This window comes from Impatiens glandulifera, chromosome 1 (assembly GCF_907164915.1).
Source record: "Impatiens glandulifera chromosome 1, dImpGla2.1, whole genome shotgun sequence".
Taxonomy (NCBI): Eukaryota; Viridiplantae; Streptophyta; class Magnoliopsida; order Ericales; family Balsaminaceae; genus Impatiens; species Impatiens glandulifera.
The window spans coordinates 67,562,373-67,576,873 of NC_061862.1; the positions used below are offsets into that span (position 1 = coordinate 67,562,373).

At 31.3% G+C, this 14,501-nt stretch overlaps 2 protein-coding genes across 2 annotated transcripts; one reads left to right on the top strand and one right to left on the bottom strand.

Annotated features, from left to right (window-relative positions):
- Window positions 1–6,061: 6,061 nt before the first annotated feature.
- On the top strand, window positions 6,062–7,704 carry LOC124918787 (tRNA 2'-phosphotransferase 1-like). The gene is made up of 8 exons (XM_047458835.1): window positions 6,062–6,287; window positions 6,364–6,453; window positions 6,566–6,713; window positions 6,795–6,884; window positions 7,037–7,091; window positions 7,175–7,297; window positions 7,402–7,458; window positions 7,541–7,704. Exons 1-8 carry the CDS (start codon window positions 6,118–6,120, stop codon window positions 7,663–7,665), a joined length of 858 nt encoding a protein of 285 aa, XP_047314791.1. The 5' UTR covers window positions 6,062–6,117; the 3' UTR covers window positions 7,666–7,704.
- Window positions 7,705–7,764: 60 nt separating this feature from the next.
- LOC124918786 (amino acid transporter AVT6B-like) lies at window positions 7,765–9,812 on the bottom strand. The gene is made up of 4 exons (XM_047458834.1): window positions 9,638–9,812; window positions 9,047–9,570; window positions 8,152–8,974; window positions 7,765–8,076 (listed from the first exon to the last, which is right to left on the bottom strand). The coding sequence occupies exons 2-4, from the start codon at window positions 9,471–9,473 to the stop codon at window positions 7,911–7,913; spliced, it is 1,416 nt and encodes a 471-aa protein (XP_047314790.1). The 5' UTR covers window positions 9,474–9,570; window positions 9,638–9,812; the 3' UTR covers window positions 7,765–7,910.
- Window positions 9,813–14,501: the final 4,689 nt, after the last annotated feature.

Below are 14,501 nucleotides of genomic sequence, written 5' to 3' on the forward strand. Positions count from 1 at the left end.
CACATCATTTTTAATTATTAAAGATTACATTAAATATAAATTTGAAAACTTATCTCCTCGAGCTACAATAAGGTTACCTTTCAAAAGTTTTTATTTTCCAGAACTAAAAGAGCTTAAGAAACCATCATCATCAAGCTTTCATGTTGAAATCAAATTCAACCTCATGGTTGGAGCATGTCAAACATCTTTAAGCATCAACTTAGACCCATTTCTAGATTCTAGGAAAACATCGACAATACCAATAACCTTACTTACGGCATTATTACTCATCTTCAATACTCCAAAATTAAAAGTATAAGATTTAAAATAATCTTTCTTTGGCGTAACATGTATGGCAGCTCATGTTTCAAACATCCAAGTTGACTCATCGCATATAAGGTTAATTGTTTTCTCGTTGTGAATAGTGAAGAGATCATAAGTAGTTGTTGAGACGCGATCTTCATAATCATCTTTCTTTTGCTTAGATCTATTCGCTTCATTTTTTCGCTTATAATAGTTCTTCTTCATGCGTCCACTTTTGCCAGAATGGTAACATTCAGTTGGCTTGTATTTTGACTTAGACTTGTTCCGACTCTTATGTCTCGACTTATCATTCTCACCTCTACTATCATGTCTTCCCCAGTTTTCAGCAACAAACACATTTGACCATGATGAAGAGTCTTGAGATTTTCGTCTTAATTCTTCATTTAAGACACCAATTTTGGTCATCTCCAATGTTACTGCACCATTATAAAAAGAGTTACAAAGAGAAACTTTAAAAGTCTCTCATAAATCAGGTAGAGTAGTCAATAACCAAAGCCCTTGAACATCGTCTTCGAAGTTTATACCCATTCCTGACATCTGATCAAGAACACCATGAAACTCATTCAAGTGATCAGCCATAGAAGCACTATCACTATATCTCAGATGAATAATCTGTTGGTGTAAAAATAATTTGTTACTTCATGTTTTTGAAGCATACAAATTCTCAAGCTTACTCCACAAAGTAGGTGTATTTGTCTCATGTTGTATGTGGTTATAAACATTCTCTTCAACAAATTGATGAATAAAATCACATACGTGTTCATGCTCAAAAGCGCATTTCTCATCAGATTTGGAGATAGGTTTCTCACTACCAAAAATAGGTAAATGCAAAGACTTCACAAATAGAAGATCTTTCATTTTACCCTTCCAAATATGATAGTTTGAACCATTCAACAAAATTATTCTATTTGTGGTAATCACCCAATCAAAAATAAAAACGTTTAGAACCAAACTCTGATACCATTATGTTGAGAATAAAACGGAATAATCACCACACTTGTGATGATAAATTATTTCTCCCTTGATTGGATCTTTAGGAGTGAGAAACAACAAACATAAAAGGAAATATAAATTAAACAAGAACACCAAGAATTTAACGTGGAAAACCTCTTCAAATCAAGGAGTAAAACCACGGGATTTTTGTCCAAAAAAATCTTCACTATAATCAAATGTTAAACACGAAATAAATGAAGATAAGAGCTAAACAAAGAAGAGATATCACTATCTCTCTACAAGTGTATGTTAGATCATTTTCATATGTGATTTGATAAAGCCACTTCCTCCACATTTTATAGCAGAACGAGAACTCAAGAGTCTTTTTTTAATAAGACAATCATGCCCATATTTAACACAAAAGGAATCTTGAGCTTATGGACTTCTAGGCTTCTATACTTTTGGACTTCTTAAACAGACTGTATTTTCCAATACCTCTATAACGATAAAAAATACAATTGTTGATAGTAAATTAGTCTTTAAAGACAGTAAAAATATTATTGTTTATAGTTAATAATATGTTGGTTTTTAAAGACAGTAAAAATACCGTTGTTAATAGTTAATAATATGGCCTTTTGTTTAAAGGCAGTAAAATTACAGTAGTTAATAGTTGGTCTTAAAGGCCGTAAAACTATTAAAATTATAACTTATATTTTTAATAAAATCATTTAAAAAAAAATTGTTATCTGAAAAGCACGTAAAATCACAATATTTTATATTAAAATTATCTTATAATAGTTGTATTAAAATATTAATTAGTCAAAATATCATTTTAAGCATTTAAAGTCATACAAAATTAACCCTTAACATGTAAATAAAAATATATTCTCATTCTTAAAATTAAAAATAGCTTGTCTTCATTTTTTGGGGTCTATAAATATTAAGATAAAATAAACTATCAATTAACAATAAATAATAATTCAACAATTACTAAATTAATTAAAATAAAATTTATTGAAAAAAATAATCAAGAATATTACCTAAACAATACAACAAAATTAATGATTAAAACAATCAAAACCTACCTAACATAACTTTTTTTAACAACTATAACTACTTAATAAACACAATCAATCCAAATAAATGTTCACAACTAAATAAAACAAAAATTTTAATAGTGAGTAATTTAGCTTATTTTACATGGTTGATTGACTAGCCTTCATAATCTTCACTCTTTCTTAATACTTATATTTTTTTAATACATTCTCTAAACGTCTTACATACGCACCCAAACTAAAATCAGGGACTCCAACCCATCACCATTTACAAACACATATGCGTTCTTCCACTCATTTCTCTCTTATACAAAATAAATAAATATATATATATATATATATATATATATATATATATATATATATATATATATATATATATATATATATATATATATATATATATATATATATATATATATATATTCTCTTTCTTTATGAATTTTTATTTTTCCACAAATAATCTGACACAATTATTCTCTTTTAAATATAATCCTCTAAATTCTCTCTACTTGTATATATATTCTCTCAACTATTTTATATTTATTTATATATATAATATTATATCTATATTTATACAATTTCTCATTTACTTTTTAATATAACATATATATTAAATATTATTTAATTATATAAATATATATTTTCTCATACTGTACAATATATATTGTCTTTATCAATTATTTTTATATTTATTGTTATAAATTACATATTAAAATATAAAAAATTAAGAATTAAACTTTAAAATATCCTTTTTTTTTAAATAATTTCAAAAAAAGTCAAACAAAAAAAATTAAATAAATAATTAATAATTTATCTCATTAATTAATAAGAAATTAGTCTTTGAGAATTTCAAATCTCTATTTACATAAATTGATAATAAACAAAAATAAATTAAAAATTATTATTACATCAATACATTTTCATTATCAATTAAAATAATTATTTATTATATTTTCATAGATTTTAAAAATAAATTACAATAGGTAAACTTTGAGGTATTATTTCACTTATTTTTGTCTAAAGATTAATTAATGGGACAGCGGATTAAGTATATAACTCGCAAACACACTTAACCATTTAACCAGGCTTGTGACGAACTCAAACCCAGGAACTTTGAGCATCTTCAGCGCATGACCTGTGTCCGCATCGGACAGCGTGGAAAAGGGCAGGTCATTGGTTTTTTTCATTTTTTTGCATTGGAGATAAAAGCAAAAAGAGGGCAATGCCCTCTATGCCGGTCATGTACTCCTGATTTTTTCATAGTTATATAATATAATATATTATATAATATAGGAATATTAGTTATATATTTAATTATAATATATTTTCCTACTATTTTTAAGTAACATTATTATAATAACGTTAAATAAATATATATTATAAAGTTTTACTATAAGATAAGAATATTAATTATATATTTAATTATAAAAATATTATAATATATTTTAAATTATAAAAATATTTTATATTTTATTATAATATAGAAATATTAATTATATATTCTCAAATTTTCCTATAATATAAGAATATATGTTATATATTCTCAAATTTATTCTTGTAATTGTAAATTAATATATTTTTCTATTAATTATATTAACATGTTTTATATCGTTATAAATTATATCCGTTATAAAATATTTTCTAATAATTATATTAATATGTTTTAAGGGTGAAAATTTTAAATTCTCCTATAATATATAATACAGGAATATTATTTATATATTTAATTAATAAATATATATTTTAAATAAATTAATATATTTTTTATTAATTATATTAACACGATCTCAAATTTTCCTATAATATAGGAATATTAGTTATAATATTCCTATATTATAAATTAGATATTTATTTAAAATAGTATAAATAAAATTTATTATTTAGATAAGAGGGCGGCGAAAGCATTGGAGTGTTTTGGCCAAGTAAAATGTGTGTCCGCTTTCTGTTGATGTGGAATATTGATTTCACAAAATAAGATGACAGAGGGCTTGTGCGCTGCTGATGCTCTTATGGTTTGATATCCACCTCTTATTACCGCTAGGTTAGAAGAGAGAATTTTAAAGATTAATTAGATTTATCACAATTGATACTTACCAAATCATATTATTTTTTTTTTATTTTTCTTTATTTAAGTAATATAATTATAATGATAATACATAAGACGTAAAGGAACAAAAAATAAAGTAACCTACATATATTTAAATTTTTATTTTTTTTATTGAAATAATTTTATAATTTTATATATATATATATATATATATATATTTTAATATTTATTATCAATTAGTTAATCAACCAGCAAATTATTACTAAATTAAAAAATAATATATATATATATAAGAAGAAAAATTATTTTTTTTTATAAAAGATAAAATGTATTTACATTAAAATTAATGATTTTCTCTATTTCCAAGTTTAAATAATATGTGAAACACCAAACTAACTCACAATTATTAAAGCTTTTTAAAAAAAGAGTAATGATAGGGAACGCGAATCTGGGGCCGCGAAAGTCCGCAAAAATAGAATATTCTATTTAAACACGGAATATTCTCTCCCCTCTTATTAATTAATTTATCTCTGCCTCTTCTACGAATTAATTAATTTATCTCTCTTTCTCTCTCACTAATCAATTAATTTATCTCACTAATTAATTTATTTAAATCCTAAACTCTAAACCCTAAACTCTAAATCCTAAACCCTAATTAATATCTCTATTAATATTAAATATTAATTAATATTAAAGTTAGTTTAGTTAGAATTATGAATTTATCAAAGAAATGAGTGAAAACAAATTAATTTATTAATAATTAGTCACCAATTGTGTAGAGAGAAAATAATTAATAAGTCAATAAAAAAAATAATAAGAAAAAAAAGAAGGCATAAAGAATAAATAAAAAATATTTGATAAATAAAGAAATTGAAAAGTCATAAAAATATAAAAAAAAAAAAATAAAAGAGATAAATTCATAATTTAACTAAACAATGATATTAATTAGGGTTTAAAATTTAGGGTTTAAAATTTAGGGTTTAGGATTTAGAGATTAGGGTTTAGTGAAAAAATAAATAAATAAATAAATCCAATACATTATTATTATTTAAATATATTATTATAATATTTAATGTGAGAATTTATTGTAAAGTGTTGAGTTATTTTACCAGTTAAATGAGAGAAAAAATTAATGAAATAATTAATCGTGATAATAGGGATAAATTAATCGGTAGTATAAAAAAAATAATTAGTAAGAGGAGAGAGAATATTCCGTGTTTAAAAAGGAATATTCTATTTTCGTGCACTTTCGCGGCCCCAAATTCGCGTTCCCTATCATTACTCTTAAAAAAAATATCAAGAAAATTAATATTTATATATATAACTACATTTATAAAAACTAAAAAACTTTATTTATATTGATGAAAAAAATTAAAGAAAATATATATTTTATATGATTAGAGAATATATATATATATATATATATATATATATATATATATATGAGTGATAGGATAAAAAAATTGGAGGAAAGTAGGTAATGACATTAGAAAAAAATAATGAAAGAGTGTAAATGGAAAAAATTTATTATTTTTTTAATTAATCAGATTGTATACTTTATTTATTCACTTATTCCCTCTTTTATATATATATATATATATATTTTGATGTTCTCATACGATAAATAAATAAAAAATATATATTTATTTAAGAGGAATAAAAGTATACTTATAAATAAAATTAACATTTTTCCATAATAAAATTGATATTTCTCCAATATCTCACCCCACTAGACGTCTTGATTGAGAGACTGAATCTGGAGAAAGAGATTACTGGATGTTGGGTTCTATAAGAATCGGCGGCTTACGTTTTGTTCGATCATCATCATCATCATCCTGTTCTTCTTCTTCATCTTCTCTCTCTAGATTCCCTCCTACCCTAGTTGTGGCGATGGACAATTCAACAAGCAGCAGCAGCAGCAAGAACTCATCCTTTTCCGGTAGGAGGTACGTGTTTCTTCTCTATGCTGCTCGTTGGAGTTTGTGGAAAATTATCTAATTTCTCTCTCCCATACTAATTCAGTGGAGGTCGAGGAAGAGGAGGCCGAGATGGTGGTGGTGGTGGTGGTTCAGGAGGAGGCAAGGATAAGATCGATGCTCTTGGAAGGCTCTTGTATGATTTGATTTGATTTGATTTGATTTGATTTGATTTGATTTGATTTGATTTGATTTACTACTACTAACTAATCCTCCTCTTACTTATTCATTTTGAATATTCATTACAGGACACGAATCCTGCGCCACATGGCTCCTGACTTGAATTTGAACATGAGGAGTGATGGCTATGTCAAAGTTCAACATCTCTTGGCTCTCGATCTAAAAACCTTTGCCAATCTTCCTTTGACATCTCATTCTATTCAAGACATCAGAGAGGTTTGTTTCTTTCTTTCTTTTCACTATTTTTGGAAATTAAATTTACATGTGTTTCCTGCTTTAATTTGACCACTGCACCAGGCTGTCAGTAAAGACAATAAACAAAGGTTTAGCCTTCTCCTACAAGACGGGGACCTTTTCATTCGTGCAAACCAAGGGCATTCTGTAACAGTATGTATATTCATTCATCTTATGCAACTATATATATTTGGACGTGTATAATTAGAATTGGAATTGGAACTGTAATTTTGAAATGGGAATGATGAAATTGAAACTTAAAACATTATATACATTCAATTCCAATTCTTCTGCCTATTTTGCAGACAGTTGAAACTGAAAGCTTATTGAAGCCAATCCTTTCACCAGAGGAATGTCCAAGTAAATAAACTTCTTTAAGTGTACTGCTGCTGCTGCTGCTTAAAGATGTAATAATTGCTACATTTTATGCATGTTTGTTGTAGTTTGTGTACATGGAACCTATAAGAAATTTTTAGATTCAATCTTGGAGCAAGGCCTCAAAAGGATGAAAAGATTACATGTTCACTTCTCTTGTGGTTTGCCAACAGATGGTGAAGTTGTTAGCGGTAAGATATTTGAATTTCAGAATTGGCCATCAAATAAATAGATTATTAAACCTTGAAAATCTCTGCTTCAAAAACTTCGCTTGGATTTTGTTACTTGATTTCAGGCATGAGAAGGGATGTTAATGTCTTGATCTTCCTTGATGTGGAAAAGGCTTTGAGAGGTAGGTAATTAATTCATGCATTCCTTATTTAACACTCATGATCCAAATCAAAGAAAGAAGTAATGGTTTCCTTTCTAAACAGATGGAATGAAGCTTTACATATCAGACAATAAGGTGATATTGACTGAAGGTTTTGAAGGAGTTGTGCCACCAAACTACTTTCAAAAGATACAATCTTGGCCAGATACAAAACCCATCTCTTTGTGAAAACATTATTTCAAGAACAAAGTTGATATTTTTATTTTTTTAATTTGTGAAGTTAGCACGATCATGCGTTCTAACTCTTGCCACCCTAGTAGATTATAAGAAAGTGGAACTGAATTGGGTCAAATTTGCATTTCAACACTACTGGTATATACATTATATTACAGGTGTAGGGCACAAGGCAACAGATAATTATATATATAACTTTTACAAGCAAAACAAGCAAAGAAGGGGGAGCAGTGAAGGGTTTATCTTGTAGGCATCATTGTAGATGGCTGGCTATTATCTTTCCCCTTTCTGAACAATAATGCGTAGGCATCACTGTAGATGGCTATCGCATTGGAGAAAACAGCAAGAACGATCATGAACACACATAGTATCTTGTCTTTCTTTGTGGCAATGCCGTGGCGGTCTCTGTTTGAGGTCAATCAACGACATTTAGTTCATCATTCGATCCATTGGGAAAAAAAAAACTTAAAAATTACTTACTTGAGAGTGATGGCAGCAGGAAAGATGAAGCCAATGCAAACAGCAGCAGTTGCACCAGTAAACTGGAAAGCAGCCCAAATGCTTGGAATAAAGTTAGCCCCCAAGAATATTACAGTAAGCAAACCGACACTAATGGAACCAAACCTCATCTTATCCGAAACCAATGGTCTCGCACAAGGGAAAATCAAACCATCCAAGTTCAACCTGAGAGGATAGAACACAATAGGAAACACAAGCATGAGGTGAGCTGCGTAACTGACACGAACAACATCGCAAAGCAGCGATCCATAAGGAATCCCAAGCTCTGCATCGAAGTTTGCGAGTACATCATGAAGAGTTGCATCGCCAAACAAGAGAAATCCAAATAGACTCGTCATTACATAGACAGACGAACATAGGGCGAGGGATGTTTTCACAACCGCCCTTATTCGTGTATTATCTTCAATTTCATTGTCTATCGTGTGAACATTGTAGTGACAAATGTATGCTGTCACAAAAATAGGGACGACAGTGAAGAGATTGAAGAATGATGTCAAGTTTGTAACCTTGGGAAACAATTGAGGCATTAAAATAGTCCCGCTCATAATCTTAATGACAGTTATTCCAACTGTGATTACTATGAACACAACTGCTAATGCGACTGACAGAGCAGATGTATATCTCAGCGAATCGATACGCTTTAAGCATGCCAATGGAGAAAATATCGCAACAGTAGTCACAAGAAGAACTATCGAACGACTGTTCCACCATCTTACTCCAAACCAACCTTCCAGCAAACCAGTATGATGAACTCCACTTGCATTTGTACCCGAAAGAACATCACCTATACTCGAAACAAACTAAACACGTTTAGAGGAAGAACCCTAAATTTTCAAAAAACCAATCAAAATCTTACCTATTATTATCATATAAACCACTAATACACCAACATTGTTGACTAAAACACATATTTGAAGCATAATCTTTCCCCATTTTCCAAAAGAATCACCCATAACACCAGCATATGAAGATATTTTCCTTGCTCTGCTGAATCTAAGCAATAGCTCTATAGAAGCCTCTGTGAGGAATGCCATAAAAATGACCATTCCTATACCAAGAACAACACCGAGAACCTTCATGGTTGCGGGTAAGGACATGATTCCAGCTCCGACAATTGTAGTTGAGAGATTAAAAACCGCGCCAGAAAACGAAGCGCCATTGAATTCGTCAAATCCTCTATCTTCTTCCCTTCTCGTGGGCAACAAAGGGACTTTCTCGTCATTAAGATGTTTGATCTTACGTGATTTCTTATCCTTTGCAGGTTGAAGGCTTCCGATCGTCATCAAACTTGTTTAAAGTGAAGGTTGGTTGATTTCAATGTGAGAATTAATATATATCAAACCAACCTAAACTTCAATCCCTAGAAATCTGAGTCAAATACTGTCGAGAAAACGTAATTAGATAGAGACGATTAGAAATGAACAATTTGAATCGTTTCTGTCGGTACCTTGAGCCCAGAAATGACGAGGTGTTCCCTGAAAGGCGTGAATCGACGAAGAGAAGGAATTAGGTATTTGGCTTCGATATCTTTAGCGTTACGGGACGACGACCATTGACGTCTTCGTCAATGGTTGATGCCCTATCAGATGACGACGAACTTTTTGTGTAGAAACAAAGAAATATCAGAAGCATCTTCATTTTTGGATTTCGAAACATATGTATGATCTAGCCAGGAAACCCACCATTTGCGGGATTTTTATTTTCATGCAAGATTAGAAAAGAAACTAACAAAGTAAACAATCAGTAATGATTCACACTTTAACTTGCAAATTTCTTTTCTTTAAAAAAAAAAAAAAAATCATCTCACAAGGCTAACTACTTCATCTACTTTTCTTTGGGTATAGGTAACTTATTAAATTTCAGTCTATTTGAACATATTATTTCTAGATGGCAAAATTTATTTTAGTATTATTGTTGTTTAAGTGACATATGACAAAATAAAAAGATTTTGATGCTATATATTTCATATCTTGGTCTTATTTAATCATGTTTAAGAAATAATTTTCAATCCATATTTCATTGTGATAGGATGGTTTCTTTGCAGGGATTTGATCCAGCCAAGGACAACTCCCACTAATCAAAAATGGAAGACATGTTAAGAGACAGTTTATAAACCATCTAGATTAGTGCATCATTAATGGATAATTAATGCGTCACTAATTAGAATTAGAAGAAAAGTCCTAAATTAGTGTGTCATTAATATGGTAGGTATAATAAGTCTTATAAATACTTCAAATGTATTACAATATAATCAATAAGTATTTAAGTGATATAATACTATTATTTGTAAGAGTTCGCGTTCTCTCTCTAGAGTTTTTATGTTTATTGAAACAAACATTGAGTGTTGCTTTGAGTAAAGATGACTAGTTACTTCCGAAGATTATAACTCTTGTCGCACGAATCATAAGTGGAAAGACTGAGCCCGTGAAAGTTGGTATCAGAGTCGAATGACGAAGAGATCGAATGAAAGTGCAACTAATAATAACGTGGATGAAGTGGAGAAACTTCCCCAAGAGATCGGAGATGATCTTAGGAACCCTCGTCAGGTTCAAACGAGAGGATCCAAAACTACCAAAGAATGGGGGAGATCAAGAGATACAATTGTTGACATTATCGTCAGGTTGGAGAAGGTAGAACTCAATATGACTTATGGACAAGATAATTTCGGGGACCTAGAGGAACGCATCGCCGAACTCGAGAATGAGAGAGACGAGCTCCAAGAAGGGATGCAAGGTGCCTTGAATGAGAGGTTGTCCAAATGTCAAGAGCAAGCTCAGATCATGGAGCAAACCCTCCTTTCTGAGATCAATACCTAATGATAAAGTCGAGGGAATGGTCTCCAAGTTACAGGCCACTAAAGAGAAAGTGGTGATACTCAAGAAGGCAGTTGCGCAAGAGTGCGGACGTGCACATATATGAGTCCTTAATCCGACAAGGATAGACGTTCCAAGGCCTAAAGCGTATTTATGTGAGAGGAACGCAAAAGAGATCGACAACTTCTTATGGGGTTTGGATCAGTATTTCAAAGAACTCGGCCTAGTGGAAGAGGCGAGAAAGATAGATACTACCAATACCTACAATACACTACAATGCTGTGGTGGAGGCGAAAGAGTAGTGACATAGAAAGAGGTATATGTTCTTTTAATACTTGGGGGAGAATTTAAGGAGAAGCTCAAGAGATGGTTCAATCCCAAAAATGTCATCGAGAGCAAGGGCCAAGTTGCGGAGGCTCTCACATAGGGGGTATCAAGGAGTATGTCAAGGAGTTCATCGTTACTCTCCTTGAGATCCCTAATTACTCGGACGACGAAGCCTTCTTTTCCTTCACTAACGGTCTATAAATGTGGGCAAAATTAGAGTTGGAACGACGTGGTGTCCAAAATCTAAACACCGCTATTGTCGTGGTTGAATCTCATGTTAAAATGAGAAGGCAAGACAAACCAAAGTCACCCCAGGATAGAAGTGACAAGAGGGAAAATGATGGAGACCATTTCTACAATAAAGAAGACCCAATTAAGTTTACCAAGCCTAATGGTAGAGGAGATATGGACGAGAAAAGTGGAGAGAGACCCCAGATAAAGTGATTCTTTTGCGAAGGGCCACACAAAGCAATATAGTGCCATATGAAGAACAAATTATCCGCATTGATGGAGGAGAAAAAACGTCATCATGATGAGGCTCGATTGAGGTTGTTACACCTCCTTAGTGCCATTAAAGCAAAGTTTGAGGAGCCAAAGTCCGCAAAGAAATGACGAATGTTTGTGGAAACAAAAGTAAAAAATCACATGGTTAAAGCTTTATTGGACACAAGATCTTACAACAACTTTCTAGAGGTAAAATAGACGGGAAGAATGGGGATTATGTACACTAAAGAGTAGGGGTGGCTTAAAGTAGTCAACTCAGCACAAAGTGCAACTTATGGAGTTGCTCGTAATGTAAAGGTCAACTCGGGGGAGTGAACTAGCCTCCTGGATTTTTCCATTGTTGACATGGACAACTACAGAATGGTCATCGTCATAGAGTTCCTAGACAAGGTAAATGCCTTCCTACTCCCTTCTAACAATACTATGTACATTCTATATCAAGGAAATACTTGCACGATACCTTTAACAAGGGAGGGTAAGATAGAAGTTATGCAACTCTTTATCATGCAACTCTCAAAAGGTGTGAAGAAGGTCAACCCTGTTGGTAATCTTATCTCATAAAAATTACACTTAAATAATATATGAATACAATAAAATGATAATAGAACAGATACAATAGATTATGTAATGAGATGAAGAAATGTCTTCTCGTTTGCTCCGAGGCTGTGAAATCACAGTTCCCTTAAAACAGTTTCACCGTTTCCCGTTTGTGCTGAAGAGTTTTATCGGTGGCTACTTCCTAAGGTACAACGAAACCTACAATGATTTAGCACAGAAAAACCACTACAACAACGAACTAGACAAAAGTACCTAAATCACAATCACCGGGTTTCGCACAGAAATGGTCGAGTCAAGAAACTCGAAGAACACTCGCAAGAACACTCACAAAAATACTCACAAGAATAAGGAAAGACTTTTAGAATTCTAGAGTGAGAAGTGATAAGATCATGTGTGGAGAGGAATACAATGTGAAGGGATATTTATAGTTGAAAATTAAACTCATAATCAATTCTTTAATCCAACGGTCACTAATCCATCAACCATTCATTCAACGGTTATCGTTGCTTGCCTTTTCATCATCTTTGCAAGTTACATCCTACAATAAATATTTTGTAGTTACAATAACAATTAACACCATTTATTAATTGTCTCATTCAAGACATTTATGTTAATTGTAACAATTAACAAATTTAATTCACAGTGAATTTCATGTGAATTTCATTTGGATGAAATTTCAACTTAATTCATATTTGAATTTCATGTGAATTTCATTTGGATTAATTTCACTTTAATTCACATTTGAATTTCATGTGAATTTCATTTGAATTAATTTCACTTTAATTCACATTTGAATTTCATGTGAATTTCATTTGATTTAATTTCACACTTAATTCACATTTGAATTTGGTGTGAATTTCATTAGCCCAAATATCATTTTCATTTAATTAATGGAATTAGTTTAATTCCAACAAACCCAACATTCTTTGTTATTGTGAAAGAAGAGAAGAAAAATGCGTCCCAATAGAAGAAACCTCTAAAAGTTACAAATGTCCTAGAGAAATTTCAGGATTTAATGCCGGCTGAATTACCAATAAATTTCACCCTAAGAGAGAGGTGGATCACAAAATAGATTTAGTCGAAGGTACTAAACCATCAGCGATGGTCCTTTATCGCATGAAACCTCCCAAATTGGAGGAGTTGAAGAGGCAATTGAAGAAGTCTCTCTTCAAGAAAGAGAAGTGTGAAATTTCCAAGGCCGCCAAAAGAATGAAGAAATTGGAGGACAAGAAGAGAAGACACTTGAAGTTTGAAGGAGACCGAGTGATGGTAAAACTCATCCTCCATTAAGGAAGACGGTTTTCCAAGGTTCACAAGGGGTTTGTGAGACGATATAAATGCCCTTTCTTTAGAAAGAAACGGGTTGAAAAGCTAGCCTATCACTTAAAACTTTTGTCGCATTTGGAGACGCACCCCATATTCCATGTGAGTTTATTAAAGACATCATCCAGACCTACAAGGAGGACGCGACGAGGACGTCGTCAGAATGAGAGGGGGAGAATGTCACGGTGCCCTTATCTTCCTAGCCCAAAGGGAGGCCCAATCGTCTAAGTAGGCCCAACCCAAGTAATATTCTAGTTGAAAAATATATACTAGATTAATGTCATTAATTGGTACTTAAAAGGCATGTGTTAGATTAGTGTCATTAATCGGTAGTTAAAAGACATTGTCTAGATTAGTGCATCATTAATTGGAAATTAATGCGTCACTAATTGACAATTCGAAGAAATGCCCTAAATTAGTGTGACATTAATGTGGTAGCTATAATAAGTCTTATAAATACCTCTAAGGTATTACATTATAATCGTCAAGTATTCAAGTGACATATTAATATTCTTTGTAAGAGTTCGTTTTCTCTCTCTATAATTTTTATGTTTATTGAAGCAAATATCGAGTATTGCTTCGAGTAAGGCTAACTAGTTATTCGTTCTTCCGAATATCGTAACTAGTGTCGCACGGATTGTTGGTAGAAAGACCGAGCCCGTGACAAGGGACATGGACAATTTTGTAACAGAGGATCTCATCTGGTTGAGTACATGCATGATAACTCATAAAATAAAGTAATGATATTTTAGTTAGTGTTACAATTGATAGGGTCCGACCCTAGGG

Excerpts from the sequence above, each read along its gene's own strand:
- LOC124918787 (XM_047458835.1), top strand. The coding sequence starts at position 6,118 with ATGTTGGGTTCTATAAGAATCGGCGGCTTACGTTTTGTTCGATCATCA. Across the intron at positions 6,714-6,794 it reads CTATTCAAGACATCAGAGAG|GCTGTCAGTAAAGACAATAA; the intron begins GTTTGTTTCTTT and ends CCACTGCACCAG. Across the intron at positions 7,298-7,401 it reads AGATGGTGAAGTTGTTAGCG|GCATGAGAAGGGATGTTAAT; the intron begins GTAAGATATTTG and ends ACTTGATTTCAG.
- LOC124918786 (XM_047458834.1), bottom strand. The coding sequence starts at position 9,473 with ATGACGATCGGAAGCCTTCAACCTGCAAAGGATAAGAAATCACGTAAG. Across the intron at positions 8,975-9,046 it reads GGTTTATATGATAATAATAG|GTGATGTTCTTTCGGGTACA; the intron begins GTAAGATTTTGA and ends TTTCGAGTATAG. Across the intron at positions 8,077-8,151 it reads CCTGCTGCCATCACTCTCAA|AGACCGCCACGGCATTGCCA; the intron begins GTAAGTAATTTT and ends GACCTCAAACAG.